The following is a 19,381-nucleotide window of genomic DNA, read 5'->3' as shown; positions in this document are numbered from 1 at the left end:
TGGATTGGCCACAACCTCACCCAAAGCCACATTGTGTCAACTGACTTGTGGTCAATCTGTGATCTAAATAACCTCAAGCATTTCTTTGAGACGTCTCTACTGCAAGTAGTTGCTACTTGTCTGGCGGCATATAATCTACACCAGATATATCTGCAATAAACTAATATCGGTCGTGGAGACGCATCCTCGCCGTTGTCAGAAATGGATTTTGTCCACATCACTTTTCATTAGCACAATTTGTTGAAAACGGTTCTGAAACTAATCTTGCACCGAGTAATGTTAACCAACAAGTAAGAACACTCTGCTCTCCATCAGCGCCGGTTAAAGCTGGCTGCTGCTGATTCTGGTGCAATTTAATGACAACATATTTAATTCAGGATCTATATGTGCAGTGTACTATAAGGCCAAGCATCTGCCTACAACATGTGCAGGCAAACTGTTACTGTTCATTAGAGGATAATGTGATCGTACCCTGTGAAATCAGAATATATTACATTAAGTGCACTGATACCGGCATAGCTAAAATAGGCAGTTAGTGTCTTACAGTGCTGCTTGCTGTATTTTCTTGTAAGTCCTCAGTTTTTCCTCTTGGACATTGTGCAGTCTGGGTTGCTATAAATCAGGCTACCAAATGACTACTGAGTTAGGGTTTTTCTCTCATTACCCTGTAGCAGCTCCTGATGGAGGAAATTGACATGGGTGGTATTTGCATTTGTGTGAAATAAAAGTATACAGGAAGACAGTTTAACTTAACTTATAGAGGTAAGCTTGATGTACTATCTTTAATTAATCAGTCCTTCAGTTGTTTCTTTTATTGTCATATTTGACAGTGATATTGGATACTGTACTGATATGACTTGGCTGACTGACAGGCTATAAGTGTGGTACTTAGGTTTCAGCTGTGCGGTCAAATATTGTCATACCGTCACAGCAATTTCTGCAATATTTACCGCTGTCGTTATCTTCTGTAAACCACATTTAATTCATCCACCACATTGCCTAAAATCCCACATGTTGAAGACCATTCAACTTTTTTTTTTTTTTTATCCGCACCGATCATAGAGGACATTTCAGTATTATGGGCACAGCATGGGCCTCATGTACCAATTAACGTGTGCATAATCACACTGTTAGGATGGATGCCAGCAATGGAATGTCAGAGAGAGAGGAGGGTGTGTGGGGTTAATGGGGGCCCAGCAGCTATGTTTTTTTTTTTTCCTCTGGGGCCCTGTAGCAGGTTAATCCTGACATGGCTGTCAGGTGGACATGCAGTGGAGTAGTGCAACTTTAACACTCCTGCCTCTTCACCTACAGTAAGAGCTACAGTACATATGTGTTGATTCATCCTGCCTCTGCTTCTTTATGCCCCCTGACCCTGACAAACACATAAACACTATGATGCCTCGCATGTGTGCAGCAGCTAGCTGGAGACCACCGCCGCTTTCCTCTGCCGCGCATGCGCACTCTGAGCCAGACCTGACAACAAGCTATCGGATATGAGCTCCTGATGATATGGGAACTGCGCTGGCATTTAAATTCCTCGGAGAACCTAGAGTCAAATGAACACGGCTCTGCAAACGTTTCATTGTCATTACGCGTAGACTATAATCGCATTTCCGCATTATCACCATGCCGGTAAGTCGCCTCGCCTGTTTTGCATAATTTGTTTTGCTTGCAGTCGGGTTCCTCCCTTCCTCCGATCTCACTGATGTGATGCTAACCGGTTAGCTTACCAGTTGGCGTTCCGGCAGTATACAAGGAAATGGCATTCTGTCCCCAACGTTGGGTTTTGCAAGTCACAATAAATCAATCAGCATGACGTGTGAACAATATGGGGCTTTTCAGAAAATGCATGTATTAATGAGCTGTTTCCCGTCAGCGAGCGAGCTAACTAACGCTATCGTCAACGTTACTAACGTTAGCGTTTACCTGCATAGCAACCGAGCCAAACCATTACGTTAGCAGATAGCGGTCAAGCTAGCTTCTGACAACGATTAACCTCATTTAAAACAAACATGGCTGCACACAGACCACTTAGTGTTATTTACTGTTAACCTCTCGGCAGCTAGCTTTGCTTATAGGTCCATGTTGGTTAACTGAAAGTGCAGGTTGCAAAATTTATTGTCATTTTCTATTAGCTTACATTCCTATGACGTAACAATCTGTTATCGACCCCCCCCCTCCCTTTTTTTAGAGCAATAAGCTTGACAAATCTGACAAGCAGGAGGTCAATGATAATGTGAAGGTGGTGGTGAGATGTCGTCCCCTCAACCAGAAAGAGAAGATGATGGGCAACAGACAGGCCGTCACGGTGGACGAGATCCGTGGGACCATCACAGTTAACAAACTGGAGACACCCCAGGAGCCTCCCAAGACCTTCACATTCGACACTGTGTTTGGACCAGACAGCAAACAGCTGGACGTCTACAATCTCACAGCCCGCCCCATTGTTGACTCTGTGTTAGAGGGATACAATGGTAAAATGAATGTGACATCACGTTTATTGATAACCCACTGCTGTAAAATTTGCATCATCATGAGTTAAACTGTGACATTATTTTGATACACACATTCAAACAAGCCACTTTATAGCCTTGTATCAATCCAATCCACAATTTCCTGTTCCCATTATTAACCTGGAGCTATGATTTGTATTATTTGTGTGTGTGTGTGTGTGAGTTCATGTTCTGCTGTCAATTTCAGGCACCATTTTTGCATATGGGCAAACTGGCACAGGAAAAACATTCACCATGGAGGGTGTGAGAGCAGTGCCAGAGCTTAGAGGGATAATCCCAAACTCCTTCGCTCACATTTTTGGTCATATTGCCAAGGCAGAGGGTGACACAAGGTAAGAGAGCAGTCAGTCAGCAAGCAATATTGGGTATACACAACAAATGAGACACTTCATACTCCATACTCTCAGCAATCAACCAGAAGCAACTTTATTAAATAATCCGTGGACAGATTTTGACACTATTATTGAGAAACTGCCTTGGTTTCTTACTGAGAAACAGTTTCGTCTGAAAGCACTGTCCCCAGTTTTTCCAAATTAAAAGGAAGCCCCTTGTTAATCACCCTGTAAGTACCACTTCAAAGATGATTATTTTTTAACAGAAGAATTTGTAAATGAAAGGAAATCAATACACAGTTGCACAAAGAACTTAAAAATGTGTGTCTTTCAGACAACATTTCAACATTTAACTTCTACAGGTTTTTGGTTCGTGTTTCCTACCTGGAGATTTACAATGAGGAAGTGCGGGACTTGTTGGGCAAGGACCAGATGCAGAGGCTGGAGGTAAAATGATAACACTAAAACACGGAGTGTAGTGATTGATAACTGCCTTTTAATTTCTGTTGGAAAAGGCACTACAGTCATTTTTTTTTCATACAGTCATTTTTTTTTTCATACGGTCATTTTTTGAATGGTGTAATACCCCCAGAAGATGACTGAATAGATTTGATGCTGACAAAAGTTTTCCATACTGAAGGTCTACTTTTCCATCACAGGTGAAAGAAAGACCAGATGTTGGCGTGTATATCAAAGACCTTTCTGGTTATGTTGTGAACAATGCTGACGACATGGACAGAATTATGACGCTGGGCCACAAAAACCGTAAGCAAAAACCACCCGTATTAAAGGGAAATGGAGCAATCAAACATTGACCTTTAATTTTCACCAAGATGTTTACCTGTGAATTCACATGGTAAACCAACATGTGGAAATTTTTGTGCAAAGATAATGATTTCATAACATCTTATTTCAGTTCAAATATTAAAGTTAATCACCGTGATTTTGCCTGCCTCTGTTTAGGGTCTGTTGGTGCCACGAACATGAATGAACACAGCTCCCGCTCTCATGCCATTTTCACCATCACCATTGAATGTAGTGAGAAAGGTGTGGACGGAAACCAGCATGTACGCATGGGAAAACTTCATCTTGTTGATCTTGCGGTATGTATGTTACTACAGAATTATCTGAGTAAAGACACTACTTCTTAGAAAACAAGACCACACATGTGACTAGAATATATGCCTTATTACGTACAAGTCATCTGCCCACCACAAATTAATCTGTGGCCCCTCCCTTACAGGGTTCAGAGAGACAGGGCAAGACTGGAGCCACAGGTCAGCGTTTAAAGGAAGCGACAAAGATCAACCTGTCTCTGTCCACTCTGGGTAATGTCATCTCTGCCTTGGTGGATGGCAAGAGTACACACGTGCCCTACAGGAACTCTAAACTAACCCGTCTGCTGCAGGATTCGCTCGGAGGGAACTCCAAGACCATGATGGTACAGTTGAAGTTTAAAAAAGAGTACTAGAAGCATGTGTGCATGAAAAAGTATAAATGTGCAACTGGTTCTTTTTTCTAAGCATTTTAACTTATGCCCCCCCCCCCCCCCCCCCCCCCCCCCCCCACACACACACACACACACACACACACACACACACACACACACACACACACAGTGTGCAAATATAGGCCCTGCAGACTACAATTACGATGAGACCATCAGCACCCTGCGCTACGCTAATAGAGCTAAAAACATCAAGAACAAAGCCAGGATCAATGAGGACCCTAAGGATGCCCTATTGCGGCAGTTTCAGAAGGAGATTGAGGAGCTGAAGAAGAAATTGGTGGAAGGTAATGAGCCAGAAAGCAAGAAATGATCATGCAGTTTGGATAATTGTTTGAATACTGACTGTGCTGTTTCCAAATGTTTTGTGTGATTCCAGGTGAAGAGATCTCTGGCTCCGATTGCAGCGGATCAGAAGAGATGGATGAAGGTGATGATGAAGGTGCGGAGGCAGGAGAGGGCCACAGGAGAAGAAGAGGTAAGAATTTGTGATAAATACACACATAAAATCTGCTGATGCAATCATCGTGAGCCTTTTTCCATGCAGTTTTAATGTGGTTTGGTAAATGGATGAATAAACATCAGTGCAAATTGTGTATATCTAGTGTAATCTCTTCTCAGAATGTTATTTCTAATATGAGTCAGCATTCAGTTCCTCATAACTATCAAGTTGGTTCTACTCTTTGTTAACATGCTTCCATAAACAACACTATACTCACTCAGGAGTTTCCCTTGTATTCACACTTAAACCATTTCCCCTTAAATTTGTTTTAGTGCTGACATTGATTCTACTGAGATACCATGTTCTGTCCAGCGGTATAGTGTAAGGTTACTCTGAATTAATATTAACCAAATCATTCAGCCACTGTGAGTATGCTGCTGTATCTGCAGTTTGCATGGGTGGACCCACAGCTCCCTCTTTTGTTAAATAAAGCACACATATTTTGCTTAATGCTCGTCAAGCCAGCGGTTCCTAGAGCCATCCATCTATTCCTCTAACTGTTTGTGACTGCGGACTTTGTAGGAGTGGTGCTTCCTCTGCTTCCTTTTCCAGACAGTGGCAGCAGCAGCAACAGCAGCAGCAATAGCTCAGAGTTTGCCTGCTTCTCCTCAGTACCACCGTCCGCTGAGGACGTACCTCAGAATAGTGAGTTGGAGCAGCACTCTGCTCTGCCAACCCACCTGCCCAAAAACTTAAGCCCTTTTCACACAAAGAACCTGTAAGATGGCTGCTTGTATATATCTATACAAGGCAGGGTTTTTGACATCTGCATTCTTTACGTGGAATATTCCATGCATTATCATGACCAATCGAGAATTTTCTCATTTCATGGTGAAATTACTGTCAGGATGTCAAGTTGAAAAACCATATCACCAAGGATGAGTAGTGTATCTAGATTGAGAATCTAGATGATTAGAAAGCACACTTTCCATCTGATTGGCTATTTATCTACATTACTTGATTGCTGTCCACAGGCAGTGCTTTGGGAGGCTTGGGAGGCCCCTCGAGAGATGTTTCTTATCAATTTAATAATTAATTAAATATGACAGAATCTACTTTACACTTTCTGTCACAACCTGTTTTAGTTACATTGATTTCAAAGTTATTTATTTTAAAGTGTCTTTAATTCCTGATTTGCCTGCATGCCGTTTGTTGCTTTAACAGACTTTGGTTTATATCGTGTAAACATTTGGCTTTGATGTGAGGTAAAAGTTGAGAGGCACTTGACTGACTTGTTTAATGCATATGTGTTTTTTTCATGCTGTGTATGTAGGTGGTTTTCATAGGGGGATTTCCTGATGACTTCGATGTCAGCTTGAGTCATTCGTAATATTTCCTTTCTAAACAGTCTTGTTATCCTTGGGCTTAATATACACTATATTACCAAAAGTATTCGCTCACCCATTCAAATGATCAGAATCAGGTGTTCTAATCACTTGGCCTGGCCCCAGGTGTATAAATTCAAGCACTCAGGCATGCAGACTGTGAAACAAGACATTTGTGAAAGAATGGGCCGCTCTCAGGAGCTCAGTGAATTCCAGCGTGGAACTGTCATAGGATGCCACTTGTGCAACAAATCCAGTCGTGAAATTTCCTCGCTCCTAAATATTCCACAGTCAACTGTCAGCTCTATTATAACAAAATGGAAGCGTTTGGGAACAACAGCAACTCAGCCACGAAGTGGTAGGCCACGTAAAGTGACGGAGAGGGGTCAGCGGATGCTGAAGCGCATAGTGCAAAGAGGTCGCCGACTTTCTGCACAGTCAATTGCTAGAGAGCTACAAACTTCATGTGACCTTCAGATTAGCCCAAGTACAGTACGCAGAGAGCTTCATGGAATGGGTTTCCATGGCCGAGCAGCTGCAGCCAAGCCACACATCACCAAGTGCAATGCAAGGCGTCGGATGCAATGGTGTAAAGCACGCCGTCACTGGCCTCTAGAGCAGTGGAGACGCGTTCTCTGGAGTGATGAATCACGCTTTTCCATCTGGCAATCTGATGGACGAGTCTGGGTTTGGAGGTTGCCAGGAGAACGGTACATTTCAGATTGCATTGTGCCAACTGTGAAATTTGGTGGAGGAGGAATTATGGTATGGGGTTGTTTTTCAGGAGCTGGGCTTGGCCCCTTAGTTCCAGTGAAAGGAACATTGAATGCTTCAGGATACCAAAACATTTTGGACAATTCCATGCTCCCAACCTTGTGGGAACAGTTTGGAGCAGGCCCCTTCCTCTTCCAACATGACTGTGCACCAGTGCACAAAGCAAGGTCCATAAAGACGTGGATGACAGAGTCTGGTGTGGATGAACTTGACTGGCCTGCACAGAGTCCTGACCTGAACCCGATAGAACACCTTTGGGATGAATTAGAGCGGAGACTGAGAGCCAGGCCTTCTCGACCAACATCAGTGTGTGACCTCACCAATGCGCTTTTGGAAGAATGGTCAAAAATTCCTATAAACACTCTCCTCAACCTTGTGGACAGTCTTCCCAGAAGAGTTGAAGCTGTAATAGCTGCAAAAGGTGGACCGACATCATATTGAATTCTATGAGTTAGGAATGGGATGGCACTTCAGTTCATAGAATGAGTAAAGGCAGGTGAGCGAATACTTTTGGTAATATAGTGTATGTTATCAACTGTCTGAAGAGGGGTACACATGATTCATATTATAATTCAGCATGCCTTCTTGATTTTTATTTAACTTTTCATCAGAATGGAACAAAAAGGAACATACTTTTTGGTGAAATAATCTCTTCCAGGACAAGTCAAGTTACTTACGAAAGCGATAGAGTGGAATTCCGTATTAAAAGTTCTGTTGGACATTTAAAGGAAGAGGTATTCAGTATTTGGTGCAGGCCCAGATCTGGGTGTGGAATCTTGAGTTGTTTTGTAACGATGTATTTTTATAATATATTTGTACTAGGCCTTGGATCAGATAGACAAAAGTGGAGAAATGACAGGAAATGAGAGAAAAGTGAGATGGTTTATAACATGCAACAAAGTTGGGTGTGACTTGGCTCAGTACCTTAACCACTAGACCACCCATTCAAATGATTTCCTAACATCCTTTCTATATACGAGTGGTGCTGTTGTGTAATGGTGTGTAGCAGCCCACGTCAAGCACTGTGTTTCTCCTATAGGTGTCTGTCACTCTCTGTCACTGTTAGTAATAATACATGTCTTTGTCCAAATGCTGGTAAAAACTGCTGTTATTAACATGAAACAGTTTTAATACTAAAAAACTCCAGAGCGTTGTAAAGCCTAGGTAGAAGAACATTGTTAATTCAGAAGAAATTAAGAACAAACACACCTTGTCTGTTAATGCTGTCAATTTAATTGACTTACAAACTGGTACTACAAAGGTCCTCAATAGGCAAATTGCCAGAGTAAATTTTCATAGAGCATTTGTGAATTCATTGCATGTGTGAAAGGGGCTTTATTCCTTCCTGTGTCACTACCATTCCTGTTGGCTCACAGCCCAGATCCCCCCATCCACTGCTACTGACCACACCCATGAAATTGTATATTCCAGATATTTACATGAAAATGGTTGTGAAGGTTCCTGGTGTGCAATGGTTGACAAAAATGTATTAGAACTGAGGTTAAATAAGACTGTTGAAGTGATCCAAATGTTGGACATGATTTAAAAGTACATTTACTTCCTTTTTTTTTTTTTCAAGCATGACCTAATTGGCCACACTTTTGACATAGTTAACCTGTATCCGCACGACAATTTCAGTTTCAGATTACACCTCTGCCAGGCTATGTTGCATACTCGGTTACTCCCGGCACTCAAAGATGCGAGTGACTCACATGATGTGAAATTATATGAAGTTAGGTTTTTTTTTTATGTGTTATATCCAATCACTATCACCTCTCCTATGACATTTTGTTGGTATAACAAATGTCTCATTCTCCTTTGAGCTTCCACTCATTGTCTCATATGTGGTCTTCCATTCTGTAGAGTCATAAGACTTCTAAAATCACTCTGTAATGTGTTGCTCTTTGTCTCTCTCTCCTCCTCCTCCTGGTGCAAATGCCGCCTGTCTGGCTTGCTTAACACCTCTTAATTCAAGAAGAAAGAGGTTGGTGTAAGAATCTACGTAGTCCTACTGTCCTTTAGCAATCCTACTCGCATTAATTCTTGAGAATCCTTGAGCCGCCATGTGTTTCGGTTGCTATTTCACTGTGTGTCCTTATGTGGCTGCTACCCACAGGTTTCACTTGTCCATCCTCATAACCACCATGCCATTAGGGGAATCTTGCACTTAATATAGCTTGTCTTATTTTCATCAATTGCTTATTCTAACAATAATTATTTAATACTGTGCAATAGCATACCTGAACTTTGTGCACCTGAATCTCACTGGCAGGAATGAGGTTCCTTTTTAAACAATCTACAAATCTGACTTCAGTCTGTACTAAAACTGCACATATTAAATAATACTAATGCTGATTAAAAACCATAGCTTAAAATGACTTAATCTGCAATTAAAGCATTCTAACCTATACACGAATGAGTGCTTTGTCTGGGAAGATGTGTCTAAAACAACCTACCTAAGACACTATGTTTCCCTGTGTGTCTCGCTTAAGGGAGGAAGAAGGTTTCCCCCGACAAGATGGTGGAGATGCAGGCAAAGATTGAAGAGGAGAGAAAGGCCTTGGAGGCCAAGCTGGATATGGAAGAGGAGGAGAGGAACAAGGCAAGAGCAGAGCTAGAGAAGAGGGAGAAGGACCTTCTTAAAGCCCAGTGAGTTCATGAAAGCAAAAAATACTTGTACTTTCCTCAGTTTCATAAATGCAATGTTTGTGACGATACAGATTAAATAACTACTAATTTGAAACTTTATCTAACTTTTATCCCTTAGGCAGGAACATCACCTCCTGCTGGAGAAACTGTCAGCCTTAGAGAAGAAGGTGATTGTAGGCGGGGTCGACCTCCTGGCCAAAGCCGAGGAGCAGGAGAAACTTTTGCAGGAGTCCAACAATGAACTGGAAGAACGTCGCAGGAGAGCGGAGCAGCTGCGGAAGGAGCTGGAGGAGAAGGAGGTAAGGATAGATGACGGTAAGCATAATTGGATCCTCACAAAAAACAATTGGACTTTTAAATACTTCACAAATATCACATTTATACTACAATTAGCATGTACATGCAGGCTTTTTAAATACCTATAAACCTGCTCAACTTATGCAGTTGACTCCTTTCCTATAATCAGGAGACAAGTTCGCCTCTCTCTCTTTTTTTTGTGTGTTTGTCTTGCGGATTTAGTCTCTGATGTCCGTAGGACAGACTTGAATGACCAATTTGACACTTTCAGAATCATAATAGTAACATCTTCAGCCATTCATGCAACATCTACACCTCTGCCACATGCCATAGTGGGTGAGGAAATATGACATCAGATACCACAAAGTCTATATAAAGTCGAAAACTTTCTTTGTGTCACTGTAAATAAACACTCTTCAAAGAAAAGCCGTCTGCTTTCGGTTTGAAGTGATGCAAATGTCAGAATAAAAGGTTGTTTTTAACTCTTCACCACATGACTCACATAGCTTGCTTCTGCTTAATCACTGATCATGCTCCCTCTTTAAACAGCAAGAACGTCTGGACATAGAAGAGAAGTACACAAGCCTGCAGGAGGAAGCTCAAGGAAAGACAAAGAAGCTGAAGAAAGTATGGACCATGCTGATGGCTGCCAAATCAGAAGTAAGCATGAAAGTAACACTCTGAGAGATCATACAGTTAAATGCCCACTTAAGGGCAACAGGGTGGTGTAGTGAGTAAGGATAAACGTACATCATGCATGCAGTTTTTCTTTCATTTTTATGAGAGCATTCCTACAAAAGAATACTTTTTTTAAATGTGAGCTTTATAACAGATATTTATTTGGTCTTCATGTGGTCCTTTCTGTTAGATGGCCGATCTGCAGCAAGAGCATCACAGAGAGATCGAGGGCCTTCTGGAGAACATCCGCCAGCTGAGCCGAGAGCTGCGGCTCCAGATGCTCATCATAGACAACTTTATTCCCCAGGAGTACCAGGTGTGTATGTGGATGCACTTTTATGGAACCACAAATTTGTCTTGATTTTACAGTCTATTTTCTCTGCTCAATATGTCTGACTTGTATTGTACTCTCACATCTGTGCACAAAAATAAAAATAACGGCATTCAACAAAAAAAAAAGAAGCTGCCTTGGAGCCCAGCTGAATTTTACTTTATTTAGGTTACTGTTTTTTTCTATTTTGTGCCTTGCTCAAGGGCACCTTAGTGGTGGTAACTAGAAGGGGCAAGTGCTGTCTTTCATTTTCTTCAGCCAGATTTATTCCACTGGTCCAGGAGATTGAACCATGATCACAACTGACATAATGGAATTATTGCATTAAAAGATTCACATAGTACAATAGTCTTTTTAAAATGTTTTTTTGGCCTAGCATTAGTGACATTGTTTATATTTACCCATGTTTCCCTGTGTAGGAGATGATAGAGAATTACGTGCACTGGAATGAAGACATTGGAGAATGGCAGCTGGTGAGTTCACTTTGCAAGACTCATGCACATGCTGTGGTTTCATTGACACAGTTTGAAAGATGAAAAGTGAGCTATGAACCACTTCTTAGTAATGTGCGTCTTTGTACGTTTATATTCTGTTTTTCAGAAATGCGTGGCATACACTGGCAACAACATGAGAAAACAGACCCCTGCACCTGACAAAAAAGAAAAAGATGCAAGTTCTTTGTACTTTGTTGGTCTTGTTTGAGATTGTTTTTGTGTAATATTTCTCTCTCCCTTGGTCATAATGTATTGTTGACCTCATTCTTCTTCTGTCCACGCCTCCTGTAGCCATTTGAGGTGGATCTGTCCCACGTGTATCTGGCGTATACAGAGGAGAGCATGCGGCAGTCACTGATGAAACTAGAGCGACCCAGAACCTCTAAAAGTGGCAAGAGTGGCCGTCCCAAGACGGGGCGAAGGTAATCTATGTTTCAAACAGACCACAGATAAACAACATCCTGTTGAGCATCACTGATATACCGCTGTACTGTGTAGTTTCTCACAACTCGTTTCTTCTGTCAGTCTTTACCTTTGTCATACGAAGAACCTCTCATGCAGATGTGATTTAATGCACTTTCATCACTGAGCTGCAAATATGCGTCTCTGTTACTCAGATTACAACTCTGATCGAAACATTCTTATGTCCCCCGGGCTACATGCAAATCTACTTCAGCCTCAGCCTAGTTATGTACCTGAAGCTGTTTTGTAACTTGAGGAAATGCAGGGAAAACAGTAATTTACACAGTTTAGCCGTTAAGCTGCAGAAATTAAAGTTTAGCCGCCGAGCCAATAATTATCCATTGACTAATACCACATGTGTGATGCACGTAAATTCACTACAAGCGAGTCTTCTGTCATTGACATCTCCCCCTCATACAGACCATTCATTGGTTATGCTGAACACGGATAAGATTAATGCTACAACAGCACTTTTAACGCCTTCTTTTTTGACTTATATCGTTGAAAATGAGGTGTTTTCTGCTGCAGTGATCTCTCTCCCTGTCACACATGCTTATCGTGTGAGAGATTGCTGATTGCAGCATAATTTCAATGTGGTTTGGCCTCCATTATCACAAGGAAGTGTCCTTTTCCACAGACCTTTCACTAGTGCAATTGCATTTGTGATGGTTGTTAATGGATCGGTCTCTCCAAGACACACACAGACACACACATCTTTTCCACATCTGGCTAGAGCATGTCTCTACTACCCTCTGTGGTGTTTAAATGATCAAATTTCAGTAATTTCTAATGTTTCTGAGTCACATTTCTACTCAGGGTTTTTTTTTTATATCAGATCTTTATCTGGTTTGCTGAGGTAGCCTAAGGTGACTCATAGTCTGAATATCAAAAACCTGATTCTGGAGTAACCTGCTCTCACTTTTAGCTGCTTATCTGCAACTTAACTTGCTGGCAAAATTTTAGCCTCTCACTATCCCAACTTATGGTTCAACACAGTTTTGCATCTGTATTTTAGACTATCAAATACTCCTATGAAGAAACATTTGTTAGTTGTGGATGTTTGGCTTTGCTGTATGATTGAGTTTATTTATAGCGTGTTGATATGAAGCTGTTAGCATTATGGTATTTGCCGTTATCATGATACACTGTCATTCTGAGAAATGTAGAGACTGAAAGCTTCCTGAAGTTGTCGATAACAATTAATCGCATGCTCATCTCCACACAGGAAAAGATCTGCAAAGCCAGGCGCTGTGATCGAATCCCTTCTGCAGTGAAGACAGCAAAGAAATGAGCTTTGTTTTACTGCAACTTCTATGTTACTTTAGGGAAAGAAGTCATGAGTCCAGTCTGAGGAATTTATTGTTGAACATTATTTAAAACATTATCTGGAAACACTGTATAGCTGATAAGGTTTTAAATGTGAATGAGCTGCACCTGTTAAGACCTCTTGGCCAAGAGGACCTGTTATTAAGGAGGAATTTACCATGAATATATCTCACTTGAAACATTGTTATGTGACCAACAGCCTGAAATAAGTTAAAGATTTGACAGGATGTTGAAAATAGAATTGAGGACATAAACTAGACACTGTACTCATATGTTTTGAAATATTGTTAGTGTATTTAACACTCAAACTGTTTTGCAATGAACACCACAGGTTAAGTTTGTATTGTGGATTTCCTGCTATGTGACAAACGATTGATTGAAATGGCTCCATGTTGATATGAATACATTTTAATTTGACTCTGATTAAGGCTGCATTTCCACTTAAATTTGAGCAAACGTTGCTACTCTTAGCACAAGCTGCAGCCTTAGTCTTTCTTACTATTGAATCCATGAAAACATTAAGATTGAGAGAAACAAAATTAACACTAATGTGGAGAGTATGTAGTATCATAATGTAACTAAAAGGTTCGTTTAATACTTAATACTTAGATCAGAATCATAGGGACATGCATGCCAGCCAGCTCTTATGTTAGTGCCATTTGCTGAACAAAGCAAGTCATCTTTTATTTATTTTCAAATGTCAGAACACTCTTGTCTTATACTGTCTTATATTGAAATACCCTATACATACTGTATGCCTTAGTATAATGCACTAGTGTGAGGTTTTTGTGAAGATTATTTCATTTTACAGTGTTCTGTAGAGGAGGCAAACTGGCTTTTATTTTGTATCATAATGTATGTCAAATGTTTACATCCACCGAACCCCTGGATATTTTATTTATTAAATTATTTTCCATGTTCTATCACGCATTTCTGCTGCTCTCTACCAGTTTCATTACTTAATCAGTGATATTCCCAAATGTTTGATGCTATAAAAAAAAGTTGTAATGGTGCAAAACAGACATTAACTGCTTGTTAGTAATCACATGTTGGAGAACCTTTAAACCCAGTACGTGATACGTATCTTTAAAAAAGCAGTCTTGTATCCAAAACTCTCGTTCTTTAGCTGTTACTGGTTGATTGGACAGATACCTGGAACATTGTGAACAGGTGTTTAATAAGAAGCTTGAACAACAAATCTGCTGTCACATTATAATTTATTGAGGTATAAATACAAATGCTACAAAAATAAGATCTTAGAAAATAAATTAGACATTTTACAATAAATAGTAATAACTTATGTATATGCTACTTAAGTGATACATATGATCACTTGTAATAACTCTTGACTGCTCCTGTTTTCCAGGAATGTTCACGGTGCAGCACATTTCATAATCAAATTCAGAAGATCTCTTCCAGGAAATGTGCCGTCAAATGTTGGGTGACAGGTGAGATTCATATACTAAAAGAAAAACACAAATTGAACATTTTAAGCACACAAAAATCTCACTGGTGGCAGAACATGTGTGACGTTAAAGCAACAATATGTAACTTACAATTCTACACATGGAAGACGAAATAAAAATAATACATAAATACACAACTATGCCCTCCCTTATGACCTTTCAGGAAATCCTTTTAACATAATGGCAGAGACATTGTGGTCTAAGTAATTCAAATGAGGTTACTGAACTTGATAAAATTGTATTGATTTTGAGTGAACTAACATGGCAAGTATTCCAGAGGCATTAAATCAAACAGCACCTTTTGCCAACACGCTCTATCACTTATCCACTGAAATGAAATATTCCTACTAGTTGCATATGTGAGAATACAATACAGTCTCTAATTCGTTAACGTAACATATCTCGAGAAAGTTACATATTGTTGATTTCAAGAGCAAATTCATAGCTGTCAGAAATTGTTTTCAGAGTCACTGTAACACATTTAAAATAGTTTTTTTTCCTCTCTTTACCTTGTTGTACTTATGCAAGTGATGGGTAAGGTGGGTAAGGTTTGATTTGGCTGAAGACTTTACTTTTTCCAGGGACTTTTCAGCAAAACAGAAGAACTCCTTCTGTGAGGATAAATGCACAATTAGTGATGGAGGCCAAGAAATTGGAGTTAGGACTGAACAAGTCTGGAGAAACCTGCAAAACGTATTCTTCCGTGAAACGTGTGGAAATTAAATCGACTGTGTCCGACAAATTTGAGAAACAATTGTATCCAAAAATCACATGTAAGTATAAAATCCTTCCGACATACCACACATGTTGTGTCGTCTATTCTTGGTGGCCTTGGAGCTTGGAAAGTCAACTTTTCAAAGAGGAAAAAAATGAATGTCAGTACATTGTATCAAACAAACAAACAAGCAGACTAATGTGTGTGTTGTTTGTAGTCGTCTTACCCCTTTCAGCAACAATGTTTCTGCGTCGTCATGAATGTGACCCAGCAGAGTTGTGTTGTTAGGAGGCTCGACTGGTGCTGCGTAGACCATCACAATCACTGCTGTGACTACAAGACTTTGAATATTGAAGTTATTCATGTCGTTGGAAGAGACTGTGAGCCAGCACTGTCACGGTTGAGCAGAAAATGTGAATACCCTAAACACTTTAAAGTGTACTTTTATATCGTCATCGCGGTAACACTTAGAGACCACATATAGAAACGTCAGCAAAGGAAGACACCAAATAAGGACTCAAAGGATGATGCTTATCTCTCTACTATCAAATGTTCCACTAGTTGCTCAGCTATCTACTATGAAGGAATTACCTAACCCTTATCTACAAAAACTCTCACCAAGAACTGCCGGTCATCATCTTGTTTTAACATCTCTTGAAGGTTGTTCTAGTGGAAAAAAGATGGCAAAAGTTAGAGACAAAAAGAAAATAACATAATGACCAAACACTATTTTGCTGTGGGAAACTATCACATTCATACAGCTGTGAAACTGAGGTGCTAATGACACTTTTTCACACAGTTTTGAGTTTTTGCAGGGGAATTTTATTGACGACTCCTATTCTATTAAAGAGTGTGACAGTGAGCCAGCATGTGGTGGCCTTTATTAATGAAATTCATATCAATAGTAACACCTGCTCCTTTCCAGTTATGACATGTCAAGCTGTTGAGCTGAGTAGGCACATTGGAAATATTTTGAGTCAAGATTTGAACCGTATCCCACACATCAGTAAGAGGAAACTGTGACTGACAGAAAAAAGAACCATAGTTTAAGAAATAAAGAGGTGAAACGTCATGAAAACTCATTTTAAATAAAGTTATTTCGTTTGTCTGATAAAAGAGTCAACAGTCAACGTTCACTTTAAATACACAGTGTTGATAAGACAGGCAGTGTACAAAAGTGACTGTTTTATCTGATGAAGTTTTGGCTCATATCTCTCACACATGCACATCTCCACGTTTGACATCCTTTGGTCTATGCTGCACTATTGCACCACCAGCTGACAACATTTGAGTAAGAGCCCCATCTTCAGGTAATATTTATAACACAATAAAGAGTCACACAATATTCACTACCGTGCATTTCATTTAGAGACACCCCAGTTTATTTACTTTGGTGACATATTCTCCATCAAAGTGTTTCAACTTATGAATGGCTTAAGACTGTGGTTCCAGATTGTAATGCTCTTTAAATAGCAGTGTTTTTATATTTATATTCATTGACTATTTGGCATTATCACGGGTTCATAAAGACAGTTGTCACTAATTTGCTGTCACAATTCAGCATCATAATGATATGATATGATATAAAATAATATAATATTATATTATATAATAGAAACTGGCAAATTGTGAGATTTGGTGTCCCCCACAGTTTCTGAGAGCAACACCACTGTCTTAAATACAAATCCCATCTCTGTCACAATTTGTTACATTTAATGTAGGTGTTAACTACAAACAAAACTCATCATAAAAATGTTATGTGTAGAAAACGTGCATGTTGAAGTACACATGTAAGTAATGCTGTGATCCTGCCCTCTCACTGAAGTTACATAGAGCAGAAAATGGTAATAGAGACACTGAGCCACCAATATGACTTTTGAAGCTGCTCTTGTAAGGTGAAAAAGTTACATAATTTTACTATAAAATAGCCAAACAAAATTCAGACAAAGCAAAATTTAAATTTAACAATCATCTTAGCTCAACTGTAATAACTTGTAGCACATATCTGAGATCTAAAATGGGTGTCTGCACATAAAGGGGATTACATATATATGTAGGGGTGGTCTCCTGCATCTCAGCTCAACATCTTGGGATGATCAGTTTGTTTGGTTTCCCTGTCTGATGACTTGCGTGCTCCTCCCTGAGGGGAGGTACCGAGTCGCCGAGGTTGGATTTAAGCAGCTTTGTGGCAAAGGCCGGACACAGTTGAGTGTGTCTCTTTGCTCGAGTACACAATCCAATTCGCATCTGCTTCTCTATGCACCGGACATGACGCAGCCATCTTGGAAGTTGTTGGGGGTCCCAAGCCAGGTTTCAGATTTCTGAACGCTTCTGAGCAGGTCCACTAAAAGAGACATTTACCCTCTCGCATGATTTCATTAAAATATCAAAATACATTCTTTTAGACACAGTTAGGTGAAATGATTTTATCATGTCACAGAGAGAGCATGTAACCAAAACATGAACATCCCAAAACATGAATACAAAATGTCAACAGCAGAATGTTGTTTTATCTACTTTCTTGTGAGGGGCCACATTAGTTGCACACACAACACACACACGCCACAGCCATCAACACCATTACGCATATACAGTATAAATAGCAAATTTGGAGGGGGCCTAACTCTATCTATCTATCTATCTATCTATCTATCTATCTATAGATCTATGTCTATCTATCCGCTAAGACATTGGTCTGTAAAATGACAATGTAATGTATGGTGTGTTACATACATGTCTTTGTATTAATTTAAATCACCAGGATAAATTATATCAAATAGTTATCAACAACAATGTGTAACAGTTTGAAAGCAGAACACAGCATATGTGAAGGCAACATACTATAGGTCAAACCAGCCACACCAACTGACAGCGAGGAGTTGCATACTCCCCTATAAGATACCTCAATTTGGTGTGTTGTTGTGTTGGGAGACACTTTATAAACTTTGTATGACCTTTTCTATGATGAATTCTTAATTTTTTGGTCCTTCTTGTGAATTCGGCAAGTGTTATACATGAATATAGCCATCTCATAGTGGAGAGGAGCATATGTAACACGGATCTGCCTGTGTGTGACGGGTAACAGAGACCTCAGACTGCAGTGTAGTTCACACACTTAGATGAACTATCAAGTAACATTTAGCTTCAATATCAAAAGTAAGTTAGTTTTCATATCGTGAAGATACACAAGTAAATGTTTTTTTAATGCATTTTTTGGGGGTACTGCAGCCCCATCAGCACCACTTCTTCCCGTGTCCATGCATCCATCCATCCATCTTGCTACATCAAGTTGAGAGAAGTGGGACCTGGATGGAGAAACAAAACAGCGCGCCTCTCTCTGTATCAACAAATGAATGAAATGGAAATACAGCCAGCAGCACTTCACTACCCAGAGAAAATAATTCTGTCCTCGGTTAAACGAATCAATAAGCTCCGGTGAGCCTGGACCACTCAGAGCTGGTGAGCATCTGAAGCGCTCGGCCAATGGGAATGCTCGCAGGATTTAGTCTAGATGCGCCATTTTACTGCGTCCACAGCCATCCGGCAAGATGGTCCCCTTGCTTTGTCTCCCCTGACCGGAGTTGTTTCGGTATTCTGTGTCCATTCTTGCTTCCGTATCAAGGAAAACCTGCAACAGTGGATCAATTCTGGGTCTCCTGTACCACAAACGAAACGCAACTCTGTCAGTCGAGAAATGACGACGGCGAAAAGCAGGTAGGAACACTGTTTATCCGGTTTGTTTAGACAAGTGAATATTGCATTGATTACTGTGCTACCTTCGCTAGCGGCGAGCCGGGCCATGAGTGCTTACACAGCTAGCTAGCGAGCTAGGCTAGCTGAGTTGTTGCTGTTAGCTGCGCAGCCGGCAATTTTTAAGTTCGCACGCACGCAGACGCGGGTTTACATATGGCTGTCCCAGGATGCTTGTCAGTGTAATCGGGATTCAAAAATGCGCTTCTTTGTAAATATGCAGTGGCCTGGTTTGTATTGAAGCTCTTGAATGTGGC

The 19,381-nt window shown here is 40.4% G+C and overlaps 2 protein-coding genes and 1 long non-coding RNA gene across 6 annotated transcripts in view; 2 read left to right on the top strand and 1 right to left on the bottom strand.

Annotated features, from left to right (window-relative positions):
* Positions 1–1,443: 1,443 nt before the first annotated feature.
* Positions 1,444–14,119, top strand: kif3a (kinesin family member 3A). 2 transcript variants are annotated; one of them, XM_037077548.1, is made up of 18 exons: positions 1,444–1,635; positions 2,195–2,477; positions 2,704–2,848; positions 3,211–3,295; positions 3,508–3,613; positions 3,812–3,951; positions 4,092–4,289; positions 4,468–4,642; positions 4,735–4,833; positions 8,932–8,940; positions 9,449–9,605; positions 9,724–9,904; positions 10,452–10,562; positions 10,771–10,896; positions 11,331–11,384; positions 11,512–11,580; positions 11,697–11,827; positions 13,093–14,119. In XM_037077548.1, the coding sequence occupies exons 1-18, from the start codon at positions 1,630–1,632 to the stop codon at positions 13,139–13,141; spliced, it is 2,124 nt and encodes a 707-aa protein (XP_036933443.1). In that variant the 5' UTR covers positions 1,444–1,629; the 3' UTR covers positions 13,142–14,119. The 2 variants fall into 2 exon arrangements, with proteins under 2 accessions (XP_036933443.1, XP_036933444.1); XM_037077549.1 differs by lacking the exon at positions 8,932–8,940 and having other exon boundaries at positions 1,445–1,635.
* A 150-nt stretch (positions 14,120–14,269) lies between these two features.
* On the bottom strand, positions 14,270–16,290 carry LOC119007695. Its single transcript, XR_005071196.1, has 4 exons — positions 15,601–16,290; positions 15,459–15,509; positions 15,169–15,270; positions 14,270–14,655 (listed from the first exon to the last, which is right to left on the bottom strand). It is a non-coding gene; the product is annotated as an uncharacterized LOC119007695 (long non-coding RNA).
* A 2,660-nt stretch (positions 16,291–18,950) lies between these two features.
* The window catches only part of atrx (ATRX chromatin remodeler), a 29,662-nt gene continuing 29,231 nt past the window's right edge, over positions 18,951–19,381 (top strand). For all 3 annotated transcript variants that reach the window (XM_037076706.1, XM_037076705.1, XM_037076700.1), the window contains exon 1: positions 18,951–19,088. The gene's annotated coding sequence lies outside the window, so the exon portion shown is untranslated. The remainder of the gene's footprint in view (positions 19,089–19,381) is intronic.

This window comes from Acanthopagrus latus, chromosome 18, assembly GCF_904848185.1.
Source record: "Acanthopagrus latus isolate v.2019 chromosome 18, fAcaLat1.1, whole genome shotgun sequence".
NCBI lineage: Eukaryota > Metazoa > Chordata > Actinopteri > Spariformes > Sparidae > Acanthopagrus > Acanthopagrus latus.
Note: the sequence above shows the minus strand (reverse complement) of the source record. Positions and strands in the feature narration are given on the sequence as shown.

Excerpts from the sequence above, each read along its gene's own strand:
- kif3a (XM_037077548.1), top strand. Across the intron at positions 2,849-3,210 it reads AAGGCAGAGGGTGACACAAG|GTTTTTGGTTCGTGTTTCCT; the intron begins GTAAGAGAGCAG and ends TAACTTCTACAG. Across the intron at positions 3,296-3,507 it reads ACCAGATGCAGAGGCTGGAG|GTGAAAGAAAGACCAGATGT; the intron begins GTAAAATGATAA and ends TTTCCATCACAG.